The sequence below is a fragment of the Panthera uncia genome, chromosome X (assembly GCF_023721935.1).
Source record: "Panthera uncia isolate 11264 chromosome X, Puncia_PCG_1.0, whole genome shotgun sequence".
Taxonomy (NCBI): domain Eukaryota; kingdom Metazoa; phylum Chordata; class Mammalia; order Carnivora; family Felidae; genus Panthera; species Panthera uncia.
This window is the reverse complement of record NC_064817.1, coordinates 45654147-45670781: the sequence shown is the minus strand read 5'-3', so window position 1 is coordinate 45670781 and position 16635 is coordinate 45654147. Positions and strand designations below refer to the sequence as shown.

The following is a 16635-nucleotide window of genomic DNA, read 5'->3' as shown; positions in this document are numbered from 1 at the left end:
AAAAAAGAGATTAAATGATTCTCAGGATAAAAGTTGGTGCTTAGGTTAACCTTCAGCCTTATGCCCAGGCTAAATGAGCAGTGTTACTACCCATCCTCCTAGGGGCAGGAATAGCCATGGGGATAGGGACTTGGCATAGGAGGCATAGGCTCTTTTGTGGGACTAATGAGTGACCGGCTCCCTAGTGTCCCTGCAGAGCCAAAAAAAAGTTCCCTGGAAGGAGTTGTCCTCCAGAACAGATGGGCACTTGACTTCCTCACTGCCGAGAAAAGGGGCACCTGCATCTTCCTCGGAGAAGAATGCTGTTACTTTATAAACCAGTCAGGAATAGTCAGAACCAAAGTCAGGGAACTGAGAGAAAGGACCAACCCAAAATAAATAAAGATGATGCCCTCTAATACAGCCTAGATCTGTTTAAGGGGGGATCATAGTGGGGGATGATAGGGAAAAATCTGTTATAAAATGGACGATAGGACTAATGGAATTCCAGTCCCTTGCCCGAAGATTCCCCTTCTCGGTTTTTCTTCCCACCCAGCTTGCCGCTCCAACAGACTATAAATTGTCCCCACTGCTTATGCTAGGGGCTCAGATCTCTGGAGAATGAGCTCCTCTGAGCCCACCTGTGTAAAATAAACCTCCTGCCTTCCAAGATCTCCAAGGGCCACTTGGTTCTTCTGTCAGGTGATCCAGACCAGTTTCTGTAACACCCTATCTGGTTTTGGTGATTTGTGTCCACTTTTGTATTTTTATTAGAATTGCTAGAAGCTTATCAATTTCAGTAATAGTTTTGAAAAAAGAAACTAACATTTAATTTATTTGATTTTTCTCTGCTGATTTCCTATTTTCAGTTTGGTTTCTATTCTGGTGTTTTATTATTTCCTTTTCTGTAATTTCATTTATTTTTCTCTTCTTTTCCAAGTTTCTTGGGATAGAAACTTAGATTACTTAATTTTTTCTAATGTAAGCTTTCAGTGTTGTAAATTTCCCTGTCAGCACTGCTTCAGCAGCTTCATTTTAATTCTGCTTCATGTATATTTTATTTCCTTTGTGGTCTCCTCCTCCCATGGATTATTCATAAACACATTGTCTCATTTCGATTTGTTTAGAGATTTTCCTATTGCCTTCCTGTTATTGATTTCTTGTTGCATTCCATTATGTTCAAAGAACACATTGTATGATATCAATTACTTTCAAATTGTTGATGGTTGTTTCGTGGTCAAGGAAAAGGGTCTATTTTGATCAGTGTTCCATGATTGCTTGAAAAAAAATATGTATCCTGCTGTTATTGACTGGAATATACTCTATATATACTGACTATATACTCTATATATAGTCTCTCTCTCTCTCTCTATATATATATATATATATATAGTCTCTTAAATTTCACTATGGCAATTAAACCAATCAATAATAGCAACGAGAAAACTATTGATAAAATACAGACAGGGAATGTACATTTCAATATACACTGGCATATATGTACCCACCAGAGCGCAGGTTTGTGGGAGCTGGTGTAAGCAAGTTAGGTGGCCAGTTGGAGCTGCTTCCCTCAGGTGGCTCTGTGTTTATGCTTAGGGGCAGGGAATAGAAATGTGGGCTGCCAGCTCCTTTGTTCCAGGAGAGGGGATGTATTCTAAGAACAATCCACCCACTGTGTGCCCCAAGAACTCTTCAGATTGTTGTTTTCATGCCCTCTGCCCCATGTTGTTACCCTGCTTTCTCTCCAGAAGTAAGACACCCAAGCATCGCTGACCTTTAAAACTCCACTCTTTAAGCCCCACCGGTTGCAAGAACTCCAGAAAAATCAGCCCCTCTCTTTTTCCCAGCCAATGGCTTTGGGGAAGTATTCTCTTTGTGTGTTCCCCTGTGTGCTCCTCTCCCTCTGTCCTTTCTCCAAGACCATAGCTTCCTCTCCTCCACAGCATCCATGGTCTGTTTCTTCCTCAATCCGTATCTCTGCACTTCCTACCTTCTTTGATGTGGCCTTAGTTTTAGAATTTGTTCTGTCAGTCTTCAGGTTTATTTCTGGGGTTTTTAGAATGATTTGATAGTTATCTGGTTATGTTCAGGGGACTAGATGAGCCTAGCGTCTTCCTATTATGCCACCATCTTAGCTACTCTACAAGGATAAAACATTTGAGCTTCAGTTACTACCTCCTACTTTGCAAGGTCATTGCAAAAATAAAGTGAATTATAGAAGAAATCATAGCAAAGATGGTACTAATGATGATGATGATGATGATAGACTGATACTTTACAGTAGGTTTTGAAGTTGAGAAGTGTGATATTGCTAACTTTGTTCATTTTCAAGATTGTTTTGGCTTTTCTGGGATCTTTTTGTTTTCTTATTAAGGGTCAGCTTGACAATTTCTGCAAAACAACAACAAAAAAAGCCAGCTGGGGTTTTGATAAGGATTGCATTGAATCTGTAGATCTGTTTGGGGAGTATTGCCATAGTAACAATATTAAGTTTTTCAGTCTGTGAACATAGGATGTTTTTCCTTTTATTTAGATCTTTTAAAATTGTTTTCAATAAAACTTTTAAATTTCAGTGTACAAGTCTCATAATTATTTATTAAGTTTTATCCTATGTATTCTCTTCTTAATGCTATTATAAATAAAAATTTTAATTTTATTTTCAGGTTGTTCATTGAAAGTATACAACTGATTTGTGTATATTTATCTACTATCTTGCATTTTATGAACTTATTTATCAGCACTAATAGTTATTTTGTGTATCCCTAAGATTTTCTATATGCAAGATCATGTCATTTGCAAAGAGAGATAGCTCTATTTTTATTTTTTTTCTTTATTTCATTCTATTACCTGACTGCTCTATGTCCTCATGTATAGTGTTGAATTGAAGTGTAGAGAGCAGACATCTTTGAGTTGTTTCCAACTTTAAAGGGAAAGCTTACTATCTTTCACCATCAAGAGTCATTTTTTCCCATAAGTGCCCTCCAACAGGTTGGGAAAATTTCCTTCTAGTCCTACTTTGAGTGCTTTTTTAAAATCATTGAGTCATCTTATATTTTGCAAAATACTTTTTCTGCACATATTAATATTATCATATGGTTTTTGTCCTTTATTATGTTAGTATGCTTTATTACTTTGTTTGATTTTCATATGTTGAACCAACCATCCATTCCTGGGATAAATCCAACTTGGTCATGTTGTATAATCATTTTTATATGTTGCTAGATTCAGTATTAGTATTTTGTTTGGAATTTTCTTTTCTATTCAAAAAGTGTTGTTCTATGGTTGTCTTGTATATCTTTGTTTGGCTTTTGTATCAGGGTAATAATGTCCTCATAGAATTAATTGGGAAGTACTCCATTCTCTTCTATATTTTGTAAGAGTTTGTGATGAACTGATTATAATTCTTTAAATGTTTGATCGAATTCACCAGTGAAACCATCTTGTCCTGAGCTTTCCTTTGTGGAAAGTTTTTGGATTACTAATTGGTATGCCCAGAATTCGTGATCCTCAAATACCGCCAGGGAGCCAAGTCCAATGCAAAAGCAAAAGAGCCTTTATTCGAGCTAGCTCGAGCTCAATCCCCTACCTGCACCGACGCAGTGGTGAGATACCTGGGAGAGAGAGCAAGTTTCAAAAGGACAAAGGTTTTATTGGGGCCTAGGGGCAGTTGGTGAGGTAATAGCTGTGGCCTCAGCCGATTGGCTGGGGAAGGGTCCGAGTCCTGTTAGGCAGGTGAGGGGGGGGGTTACTCAAGGGGAGGAGGTATGGTCAAGGTGAAGGACACAGAACAAGATGGAGTTGGCCGGCGTAGGTCCGCCCTTTCATTCCCCCCTTGTCATGTAGCTTACGGACCCAGTCATGGGACCGGCTGCATTTATGGTGACAAGGGGAACAGAGTTTGGAGGTTTACACAAAGTTCTGGGAACCAAGTGTCCCTGGGGTGGCTCTGGGAGGTCTGATTAAGTATTGTCCCTGAGCTGGTGTCTATGATCTGCCAAGTGATGTTTTGGGGGGCGTGGGGACTCCCGGCAGCATGAGCAATGACAAGCAGAGTTAACAGAGTTACCAATATTAAGTGGGTCGAATGCGCTGTAGCTTGAGCTTGAGTGGGTTGTGTTGGTCTCTACTGACAGCCCATCGCGTGACGAAGTCCTTCCAGATCGAGGAGGGGTCCGCTGGCCGAACGTGGGTGTGATGGACCCAGGTCGCGATGCCATCTACTTTGAGAGCGGTGGGGGTTGTCAGCACCACGATGTAGGGTCCCTTCCAGCGCAGCTCGAGGGTCTCTCGGTGGTGCCTCTTGATGTAGACCCAGTCTCCCAGCCTGTACTGATGAGGTGTCGGGGTCGGGCCAGCCTCGTAGAGGGCACGTAGGCGTGGCCAAATGTCCTCCTGCGCCCTCTGGAGCCTTCTCAAGGAAAGAAAAAGTTATTGATCTTTAAACTCAGCAAGAAGTTCAGCTCGAAGGTTGGGAATAACAGGGGGTGGCCTGCCAAACATGATCTCATAAGGAGTAAAACCCAGAGTGTAAGGAGTGTTTTTAACCCGGTAAAGGGCGTATGGTAGGAGAGTCACCCAGTCCCCGCCAGTCTCCATGGTTAATTTGGTAAGGGTCTCTTTTAGGGTTCTATTAATTTTTTCTACCTGTCCTGAGCTCTGGGGCCTATAAGCACAATGTAATTTCCAGTTTGCCCCCACCGCCTTGGCTACTGCCTGTGTTACCTGCGAGATAAAAGCTGGTCCATTGTCTGATCCTACCATGGCAGGAAAACCATACCTGGGTAAGATGTCTTCTAGTAGCTTCTTAGCCACCGTCTGAGCCATTTCATGCTTGGTTGGGTATGCCTCCACCCAGCCAGAGAAGGTGTCTGTAAATACTAAAAGATATTTATAACCATACTTTCCTGGTTTGACTTCAGTGAAGTCGACTTCCCATTGGGCTCCTGGTCTGGTGCCTCTGAGCCTGGTTCCTTTTTTATTTGATGGGGCCCTCGCGTTGGTGAGTTGGCAGGTCTTGCAGACAGATACAACTTGCTCTATTTTGGTGTCCTGTTGGTGAATCTTGATTCTGGCATGTCGGATTAAGTCTTTTAATTTTCAGGCCCCATGTGAGTAGACTGATGCATGTGCTCTAATATTGAAACTCCGAGCCGGTCTGGCAGCATGAGCTCCTTGTTAGGTGTATACCACCATCCCTTTGTCTTCTGGGCCATGGGGAGTTTCTTGATCCGCTGTAACTCCTCCTGGGAGTATTTGGGCTGGTCTGGTAAAACTGGGTCTCCTGGGTCCGGTAGTTGTATGGTCATGGTGGGGACTGAAGTAAGGGCTACTGCTTTGGCTGTCTGGTCAGCCTTTTGATTACCTCTAGCTACTGGGTTATCAGCTTTTTGGTGCCCTTGGCAGTGGATAATGGTTAGCTTGGCAGGAAGCCATAAGGCCGTAAGCAGGTTAAGTATCTCCTGCTTATTTTTTATAGTCCGTCCTTCTGCTGTCAGTAACCCCTTCTCCTGATAAATTACCCCATGAATATGAGCTGTGGCAAACGCATAACGGCTGTCTGTGTAGATGTTAAGCCGCTTTCCGGCTCCCAGCATCAGCGCCTTGGTGAGGGCTATATGAGCTCTGCTTGCTGGGCTGACGTTCCGGAGGGTAGAGCCTCTGCCCATACGGTGTCCGTTTCGGTGACCACCGCTGCACCCGCATACCTGTGTCCATCTCGCACAAAGCTGCTGCCATCAGTGAACCAAGTAGCCTCAGCATCGGGGAGAGGCCGGTCGGTCAAGTCCATCCAGAATCCCTGTACTTGTTCCAGGATTCCCGCACAGTCATGTATTGGAGCACCTAGGTCAGGGTCGGGCAGCAGGGTTGCAGGATTGAGGGCTGCACTGGGGTGGAACTGCACTCATGGAGGGTTGAGTAGGAGGCTCTGGTAATGAGTCATACATGTGTTGCTCATCCATCTATCAGGAGGCTGTTTCAGGACCGCTTCAATGGCGTATGGGGTTGTGATCCAGATCTCCTGTCCTAGGGTCAGTTTGTCTGCATCCTTGACTAGGAGTGCTGTCGCAGCAACAATTCTTAGGCATGGCGGCCAGCCGGCAGCCACTGGGTCTAGTTTCTTGGACAGGTAAGCCACTGGGCGGTTCCAGGGGCCTAAGGCTTGAGTTAGAACCCCTTTTGCTATTGCCTTATGTTCGTCTACAAAGAGGTGGAAGGGCTTCGTAATGTCTGGTAGGCCCAGGGCTGGGGCACTTAGGAGGGGCTTTTTTAACTGATTAAAGGCAGTTTCTTCTTTTTCAGCCCATTTAAATGTTTCCCCCTCTTTGGTAGCTTCATATAGGGGCCTGGCGATCTCAGCAAAACCTGGAACCCAGAGGCGGCAGTAGCCGGCTGATCCTAAGAATTCCCTTACTTCTCTTCGGGAAGTGGGAGTAGGGATCTTTAGGACAGTTTCTTTTCTGGCATCTGATAACCACCGCTGTCCACCCTCCAGGATATATCCCAGGTAACTTACCCTCTCCCTGCATATCTGAGCTTTCTTCATGGATGCCTGGTACCCTAAGGCCCCCAGGGTAGCCAGCAGGTCCTGGGTCCCTCGCTCACAGTCTGGCCATGTCAGCAGCAATCAGGATGTCATCTACATACTGTAGGAGGGTGAGGCCAGGGTGCTCCTTTCTGTACTCACCCAGGTCCTCCTGTAGTGCCTCGTCGAAGATGGTGGGCGAATTTTTGAATCCCTGAGGTAGCCGTGTCCAGGTGAGTTGCCCACTGTAGCCCTCCTCTGGATCATGCCACTTGAAGGCAAACAAGGGTTGGCTCTGGGGTGCCAGCGGCAGACTGAAGAAGGCGTCCTTTAAACCTAGTACAGTATACCAGACCCTGAAGGGAGCCAAGGAGCTCAAGAGAGTATATGGGTTGGGAACAGTTGGGTGTATGTCCATGACCCTCTTATTTACTTCCCGGAGGTCTTGTACTGGTTGGTAGTCATTTGTGTGAGGCTTCCTGACCGGCAGTAGGGGGGTGTTCCAGGGAGACTGGGAAGGAACTAGTACCCCTAGGCTTCGTAGTCTCCGGATGTGTGGCTGGATCCCCTTCCGGGCCTCCTGAGACATGGGGTATTGTTTGATACTTACCGGACTCTCTCCTGGCTTGAGCTCTACCAGGACCGGGGTCCTGTGAGTGGCTAGTCCTATCCCCCCATCTCTGCCCAAACCAAGGGGAATTCTTGTAGCCATCTGTCTATATTATCCTCTCTCGGGAGCGCCTCCTGGTGGAGGTGGTATTCATCCTCCAGTTTCATGGTCAGGACCTGTATGGGGTGGCCCTTGCCATCGGTGACCTGAGGCCCCCCTTGCCTGAAAGTTATATAAGCTCCAATCTTGGTCAGTAAGTCCCATCCTAACAGTGGGTAGGGGCATTCTGGTATTACCATAAAGGAGTGGGATACCCATCCCGTCCCCAAATCTACCATTCTTCAGGTAGTCCATGAATACTGGCTCATACCAGTTGCCCCTTGTACCCAGGACTTCTTGCTGGCTAGTTTTCCTTGTGGGGTGCGGAGGACTGAATGTTCTGCTCCAGTGTCGACAAGGAAGTCAACAGGGGTCCCCTCCACTTTAAGAGTTACCCTGGGTTTGGGGAGAGGGTCCGAACTCCGACTCCCCTAATCACTCAGTTCATCTAGCTCTAGGACTTTTACTCGATCAGTCTTGCTTCCCTTCCCGCCGGCCTTTTTCGGACAATCTCGGGCCCAATGCCCTATCTCCTTGCAGTATGCACACTGATCTTTCTGCAGCCTCTGCTTCCCCCCCTTGGTGGTTCCTTTACCTTTCCTTGCATCGTCTGCCAGCTGCCGGAGACAGCAGTCTTGTTCTTCAGGGGAGTCAGCAGTGGTAGCTAGTAGTATTCTGGCCAGGTCTCGAGTCTGCTTACTGCTGGCAGCCGCCATGGCACTAGCCTGCTTGTCCTCAGGAGGCTCCCGGTTATTATATACCTTTTCGGCTACCACCAGTAAGTCCTGCAGACTTTTTTTCTCCTAGGCTATCTATTTTCTGTAATTTTCTCCTAATGTCTATGGCCGATTGGTTTACAAAGGCCATGATAACAGATGCTTTGCTTTCCAGAGCCTTTGGATCCATGGGGGTATAGGTACGGAATGCCTCCATGATCTGTTCTAAAAAGGCAGCCGGAGATTCATCTTTTCCCTGTTGTACATTTCCTACCTTGGCCAAATTGGTTGGCTTTCTAGCAGCCATTTGGAGACCCCCCATTAGAGTCTGGCGGTAGACCCGGAGCCTCTCCTTACCTTCTGCTGTGTTGAAATCCCACTGGGGCCGAGTTAAAGGGAAGGAGGCATCTATCTGAGCCTGGTTGGTGGTGGGATTCCTGTCTGCGCCCGGAACTAGTTTTCGGGCCCCATTGAGGATTCTTTCTCTTTCTTCAGTCATGAACAGGACCTGCAAAAGCTGCTGGCAATCGTCCCACGTGGGCTGATGGGTAAAAAGAACAGAGTCTAATAAATCAATAAGCCCTGCTGGTTTCTCAGAAAACTTAGGATTCTGAGCTTTCCAATTGTAGAGGTCACTAGTGGCAGAAGGCCAATAGTGATGGGGCTGATTCCCCTCCGCGTCTGGGGGTCCGGTGGCTTGCAGGGGCAGAATAGTGGAGTCAGCAGCAGAGGCGGATTGCTCCCTCTGAGCCCTTTGTCTGGTAAAGGGCGGGTTTCCCACTGGAGCATTTCTGCCTCCCACTCTTGGAACAGTGTTTGCCTCCCCCAGAGGGGGAGGATGGTGTTCTTCCGGCATCCTAGAGGGGTTATATGGGGGAGGAAAAATTAATTCTTCTTCAGTCCCCCCTTGTAGGACAGGGTGGAGGGGTACTGAAGGCTGGGTAAGACTTTTCTTCTTCTTTGTCCCCTGCAAAGCAAGAATGGGTTTTGGCTCCGGAGGGAGCGGGACTAGGAAGGGCTTAAGCAAAGAGGGTGGGTCTTCTACAAGGTCCTGCCAAGTGATAATGTAAGGGAGCTGATCAAGATGGCCCATCTTAGGCCGAGAGATGATACTCCTGACTCGGTAGATGGTAGGGAGGTCGAAGGTCCCCTCTGGTGGCCATCCGACATTGAAAGTTGGCCACTCACTAGAACAAAAAAACTGCCACTGACCCTTTTGGACTTCCACACTGAGGTTGTTAGCTCTTCCCCTCACATCCTTAAAGTGATCAATCATAATACTTAGAGGAGTAGTCTGAGTCTGTCCCATAACATCCGTCCAGTAAGTCCAGTAAGTCCACAGAACAAAACAGAGAAACACAAAAACAGACAAACAGAGGGCCCCTAGAAAGTCTTCCAACTCCATGGAAGCAAAACTGAAAGCTAGCTTAGACCTTTGAGGGGATTCCATGTCCCTCCAAAACCGATGAGGGGATTCCACATCCCTCCAAAACCGAAAGCTAAACGACGGCCTCACGCCGACCGGCAGGAGCGACCCGCCTCGTCTCAGACCTTTGAGGGGATTCCGTGTCCCTCCAAAACCGATGAGGGGATTCCATGTCCCTCCAAAAGGGAGGATCAGAACGTCTTCCAAAACTCCCGGCCCGTGGTCCTCCAGTGCGTCCACTTAGACTGCGTCGGGCACTACCAGAATTTCAGACATGAGCTCACACAGAAAAGACAGAACGAACAGACACTAACCGTGGCCAGTCAGGCTCTCCGGTTTGGGGGTCCCTCAGGGGTCTTGGGGATCCTGGACGAGCCCCCAAATGTTATGCCCAGAATTCGTGATCCCCAAATACTGCCAGGGAGCTGAGTCCAATGCAAAAGCAAAAGAGCCTTTATTCGAGCTAGCTCAAGCTCAATCCCCTACCTGCACCGATGCAGCAGTGAGATACCAGGGAGAGAGAGCAAGTTTCAAAAGGACAAAGGTTTTATTGGGGCCTAGGGGCAGTTGGTGAGGTAATAGCTGTGGCCTCAGCCGATTGTCTAGGGGAGGGTCCGAGTCCTGTTAGGCAGGTGAGTGGGGGGGGGGTTACTCAAGGGGAGGAGGTATAGTCAAGGTGAAGGACACAGAACAAGATGGAGTCAGCCGGCGTAGGCCCGCCCTGTCACTAATTTAATGTCATTTCTTCTAACACTTTACTATGGTCTAAATGTTTGTATCCCCGCCATGAAAATTTATATGCTGAAATTCGAATCGTAAATTATTGGGAATTATGACCTTTGGGAAATGATGAATTCATAAGGACAGAGCTTCACAAGTGGGTTTAGTGCCCTTATAAAAGAGGCTCCACATAGCAATATAACCCTTTCTATCATGTGGGGACACAGTGAGAAGATAATGGCTATGAAGCAGGAAGACAGCTGTCACTAGTATATGTGCAGCTGAAGCTAGCACAAGAGCTCTCACTAGAAAATATGATGAAGCCGGCACCTTGATCTTGTCCTTTCCATCCTTCACAGCTGAAAAAATAAATTTCTGTTGTTTATAAGCTATCCTGTTTATGTTCTTTTTGTCATAGCAACCTTAATGGACTAACATAAAATTGGTACTGGGAGTGAGGTTGGTACTATAAGAAATAACTAAAAATGTGCAAGCATCTTTGGAACTAGATGATGGGCAGAGGCTGGAAGAGCATGTGAGTTCTAGAAAAAGTTTACATGCCATGAACAGATAGATCTTTAAAGGCAATTCTGGTGAGGATCCAGAAAGAAGAGACTTTCTATCTTCTTAGAGAATATCTAAGTTGTTGTGAATGGAATGTTGGTAGAAATACCAATGGTAAAGGTCATTCTGATGAGGTCTCAGGTATAAGAAATGTATTGAAAACTGGAGGGAAGGCAATTCTTGTTATAAAGTAGGACTTGGCTGAATTGAGTCCTAGTGTTTTGTAGAAGGTAGAACTTGTGAGCAATGAAATTGGATGTTTGGCTGAGGAAATTTCTAAGCAAAGCTTTGAAGGAGTAGCCTGGTTTCTCTTGAATGATTATTTAAAAAATGTGAGAAGAGAGAAATGACTTTAACGTGAAATTATTAATATAAGAAGAGCAGGACTTCAAAATTTGGGAAGTTTTTACTCTGCCAACATAGAACAGAATGAAAAAAAAAACTTGCTTGGGAGAGAATCTAGAGGGTGTGACTAAATTTGATTAAGTATACTAGTATGGATAGGCCATCTTAAAAGAAAGTAGGAGCTATTCATCATGACAATGGAGTGATTAGCAAGCCGTATAATATAAGCTAGGACCTATTGTCCAAACCATGGGAGAATGATCCCAACTGTGTTGTGGAGATCATCAGGGCTGCTTCTCCTATTACAGGCTTTTCTGCCTGTGGTGGGCAGAAAAGTTTCAAGATGATAGTCCTTGTATTCTACCACCAGGCTCCTAGGACTCAACAAGTTCAGCTCTGGAGGGCCCAGGTGCAGTTAGGTTCAGGGCAGCCACTTCTCCAGAGGGCACAAGCAGTAAACCTTGAATATACATGGTGCATAGGGTCCACAAGGCATTGAAACATTGTTCTATTCACCTAGATTTCTAGAATGGAGCCTCTGGGAAATGTAAGCATGCAATCCAGGAAGAGGGCTGCTGCTATGGAGGGACCATTGACTGATAGGGCCATGGTGATGAGGTTTTGGGGGTGATGGTGGGGACTCCATAGGCAATGGCCAAGAAGGAATTATTTAAGACATCTTTGGTGCAAAAGGGTGATTTTATTAAATCACAGGACAGGACTTCTGGGCAGGAAGAGGTGCACTGGGGTTGTGAAGAGTGGCTCCTTATATATTATGATGTTGGGGGAAGTAAAGTCAAAAGGGAGGCCTCCAGAGGGACTTTGATATGCTAAAGAGGACTCCTAAGACACCTGAGGCCTTGCTATTGTCAAGCTAAGGTTGTTTTTCCTCTAGTAAGGCATTAACATTAGGATGGTAAGGGGTTCCTGGAGAAATGTTATCCTCTGTTTTTGCCTCAGGTATTTGTCAATGGGCTGCAGGTATAAGGAAATTTAATTTTACCTGCCATTTCCTTCTTGCCTTTGTTCCCCATATCACTATGTTGGGGCTCCAGGAAACTGAGTCTATAGGTTCCTAGATATTAGGCTTGTGATAAGATTACCTTTATTCTTGTAATTTACTACAATATCTACAAACAGATGGAGACTCATGTCTCCATGACTCATGTCTCCATGATCTCTATCAGTTAACCACTTGTTTTCTTTGTTTTCCTTTGTTCTTGGGCAACCAAGAGTGTCTAAGGAATATCACACATATCCCACCTGGGCCTAGGATGGGGGTTAGCTTGTATTTTGCCCTCAGTCTGCTTTATGCTCCCTCATCAATGGGAATGAATTTCCAGCCTGAGAGAGATATGGGCACTCCATTCCAACCCCTGAGAACTGCTGCATGGATATTACCATGCAGAGCCATAGAGGCAAAGCTACCTAGATCCTTGGAGATCCAAATCCAACCCCAATGTATCCAGAAGGTGTGATGACAACCCCAGTGGGCCTGAAAGGCTAGGCTTTGAGGCCTTGGGGTTTAGGGTTGTTTGCTCTGTTACAGAACCAGGCTGCAACGCTGGCGGAAAAACCAAGCAGCACTCGGAGATCTTGGTGGATTGGAGATTTATTTAACACTGGCAGGCTCAGAGGAGACTGTTTCTCCAAAGGTCTGAGCCCACAATGCAAGTGGGGAGGGTAATTTATAGCTGACAGCCTCCATATCTGTGGGGGTTTTCACCGCACAGCAAACAAAGGAAGAAAAACCTGGAGAAGGTCTCTAGAGACCAGAGTTTGTTTTAGCCCCATCGGCCATCTTTGATGTATTTTATTTACTTCTCCAACAGCTCCACTAGATTTTAGACTTTCCTGGGACAAGTTAATCCTTTTTTAATCTTCTATCCTTTCCTTTTGGAATGGGAATGTCTATCCTATGCCTGTCCCACCACTGTATTTGGAAGCACATAACTGTTGAATTCACAATTTCATAACTTAAGACCGATTTGTTCAAGGATGAAACATCTCACCCATATTAAATTAAGATGATATTTAAGATCAACCTTTAAAGTTAAACTTTTGAGTAAATACTGGAACAAATGAAGACTCTGGGCCTAGTGGGATGGAATGAATGCATTTTGGATGCAAGAAGGACATGAATTTTGGGTAGCCATAGACGGAACTCAATGGTCTGAACGTTTTTTTCTCCCACTGCCCCCCCCCAATTTTTTTGTTGAAATTCTAATCCTCAAGGTAATGGTACTAAAAAAATGAGGTCATAAAGGCAAAGTCTTCATCGACATGACTAAGTTATAAAGATAGAGCCCTTATAAACGTACTTTATAAAGGATGACTTGCATATCTCCCTAGCCTTCTCCACCATGTGAGGACATTGAAAAGATACCAACTGTATACAAACAAACAAACAAAAGGATTCTCATGAGAACACAACCATGCTGGCATCTTGATCTTAGACTTCTATGTTCAAGAACTGTGGGCAATAAATTTCTGTTATTTTTAATCATCCATTTATGATACTTTTGTTATAGCAGTCTGAATGGACTAAGACACATGTCCATTCAGATTATTTGTTTCTTCTTGAGTCAGGTTTGGTACAAAACAAAACAAAACAAAACAGGTCAAAATGGTGTCACTTGTACTAAGCCCCATGCCAGCCAACCAAGACTTAATACCTAGCTTGTTGGACTTTTGGTCTCTCCCAGAAATGGAATTTTAAACTAATAAGTCTGGAATTTTTTGACCAACACTAATGAGGTAATCTGCATGATAGATGTCCACCCTTCCCCCAAAGAAAGATGACCTAGCCTAAAATAATATTTTCTTTTATTACTTCTTCATTCCCATACCTTCTGATTATACAAAATGCTTTCATTTTGTACACCTTATTGGAGCTCCTTTTTATTTCCTAAATGGAATGCTGCCTGATTTATGAATCATTGAATAAACCCAATTAGATCTTCAAATTTACTATTTGAATGATTTTTTTTAACATATTTATCAGCAGTATTGAGATCTGAAGTAAACTTATGACAACACTCAGTGACAGTGAGAAACACAGGTATGGTGTTTGCAAACCTCCTTTCAGTTACCCTTTTTACTGTTTCTGAAAGCTATGAGTAAGTACCTCTCAGTTCTCAGCTCTTCTTTCTTTGTGTCAAGTTCTCAATAGAATTGGCTTTCCAATACAGGGCAGGTCAGCTTTAGCTGGTAGATGACTGTACCAAGAGTCAAGTCCTTAGTGTTTCAGACTGCAAATCCCTAGTTTTTGAGTGAAAAACTCTCAGCTTTTAAATCTGCCAGAAGATCCATGTGGGAACTGTTAGTGGCAGTGTGGAGCCCCCAGTCTTTAGCTTGAATTTCTTGAGTTCTGCTGGATAAATTCATTCCCCAGTTAAAGATTCTAAAAGAATTGTTGGTGTGCACAGGGCCTTAATCTGTGGCCAGGAAGTAGTAAAAATCTCTTGATTACTGCTGATATATTAAGGTACACATGTTTATTTCTCTTATTTTTTGGAAATAAAAAATAATTGTTAATGGGAATATCAGAAGTAAAAAGGGAGGTGCCTGGATGGCTCAGTCGGTTAGGTGTCTGACTCTTGATTTCAGTTCAGACCATGATCTCACAATTCATGGTTTTGAGCCCCATGTCAAGATCCATGCTGACAACATGAAGCCTGCTTGGGATCCTTTCTCCCTTTCTTTCTGCCCCTTCCCTGCACACACTCTCTCTCTCTCTAAATAAATAAAACTAAAAAAAAAAGGAGTAAAAAGAAAAACTTGAAAAAATTGGTGGCATTGATCAAGCATTTAAGAGCTGTTAGTGTGTATACCACTTAACAAAAAGACCTTATATTAGGATAAGTTGATCATGGAATGAGTTAGGTTGACACAGCCTAACCTCAAGAAAATGCCCATGCAAATAGGTACACTGTAAAACACCACACAGTCTCCAGCCTGGTGGCACATCACTTTTATGTAATAGTTCAACTGTCAGAGACTCAAAGCCTTAGCAATAAATAAGTAAGTAAATGAATAAAATCTTAAAATCCAGAGTTGAGAGTGCCACCTTTAGGCAAAACTGTTTATTTTATGTCTAAAAACTGTGGTCCCAGAAGCTGTAAATATCTACAAAAACAGCAAAGTCTTACTGAAAACAACCTAGAATTAAATTGCCACAATTAGGAACAATCCAATTAGATAAGATCACTTATTTAAGAAGGACACTTGAGAGAGAGAGAAGGAAATAGTGGAGTAGGAAGGTCCTGAGCTCACCTCCTCCCATGGGCACACCAAGGCAACAACTACATGTACTGCAACTAACTCTGAAAATAACCGAAAGACTAGAAAATATATGTCTCACAGCTAGTCATGGAAAAAAGGCCATATGAAAAAGGGTAAGAGGTGAGGAGATGCACTCAGGAACCAAACACCCAATGCAACTACCCACAAATGAAGGGATATAGTAAGAATGGAGTAGTGAGGAATTCACACACCATACTGAGCACCCTGGCCCTGGGTACCTGCCCTGAGAAAGCAAGACCCCATAATGTATCGCATTGCATACACTGATTTAGTGGGACTTAACTTTGTGAGCTTTAAAACTCAGCCAGTTTTGGTACTTACATCAGACAAAATAGACATTTTTTTCTAGCTTTCCAAACATTTTTTTTAATATGACATTTATAGTCAATTGATTTCCATACAACACCGAGTGCTCATCCCAACAGGTGCCCTCATCAATGCCCATCACCCACTTTCCCCTCCCTCCCCCCCCCCCCCCCCATCAACCCTTAGTTTCTTCTCAGTTTTTTAAGAGTCTCTTATGGTTTGGCTCCCTCTGTCTCTGACTTTTTTTCCCTCCCTCTCCCCCATGGCCTTCTGCTAAGTTTCTCAGGATCCACACAAGAGTGAAAACAGATGGTATCTGTCTTTCTCTGTATGACTTATTTCACTTAGCATCACACTCTCCAGTTCCATCCACGTTGCTACAGAAGACCATATTTCATTCTTTCTCATTGCCATGTAGTACTCCACTGTGTATATAAACCACAATTTCTTTATTCATTCATCAGTTGATGGACATTTAGATTCTTTCCATAATTTGGCTATTGTTGAAAGTGCTGCTATAAACATTAGGGTACAAGTGCCCCTATGCATCAGCACTCCTGTATCCCTCGGGTAAATTCCTAGCAGTGCTATTGCTGGGTCATAGGGTAGATCTATTTTTATTTTTTGAGGAGCCTCCACACTGTTTTCCAGAGTGGCTGCACCAATTTGCATTCCCACCAACAGTGCAAGAGGGTACCCATTTCTCCACATCCTCTCCAGCATCTAGGGTCTCCTAATTTGTTCATTTCAGCCACTCTGACTGGCATGAGGTGGTATCTCAGTGTGGTTTTGATTTGTATTTCCCTGATGAAGAGTGACGTTGAGCATCCTTTTAAGTGCCTGTTGGCCATCAGGATGTCTTCTTTAAAGAAGTATCTATTCATGTCTTCTGCCCATTTCTTCACTGGATTGTTTTTCAGGTGTGGAGTTTGGTGAGTTCTTTCTAGATTTTGGATACTATCCCTTTGTCCGACATGTCATTTGCAAATATCTTTTCCCACTCCATTGGTTGCCTTTTAGTTTTGTTGATTGTTTCCTTTGC

The 16635-nt window shown here is 44.3% G+C and overlaps 1 protein-coding gene across 1 annotated transcript; it reads right to left on the bottom strand.

The window, feature by feature from the left end:
- Positions 1-3314: 3314 nt before the first annotated feature.
- Positions 3315-10165, bottom strand: LOC125932153 (uncharacterized). The gene is given in 7 exon segments (XM_049644615.1): positions 3315-4779; positions 4782-5075; positions 5078-5594; positions 5597-6596; positions 6598-7180; positions 7183-8002; positions 8004-10165. Coding segments are annotated over 7 exon segments (4725 nt in total). The 5' UTR covers positions 9378-10165; the 3' UTR covers positions 3315-4642.
- Positions 10166-16635: the final 6470 nt, after the last annotated feature.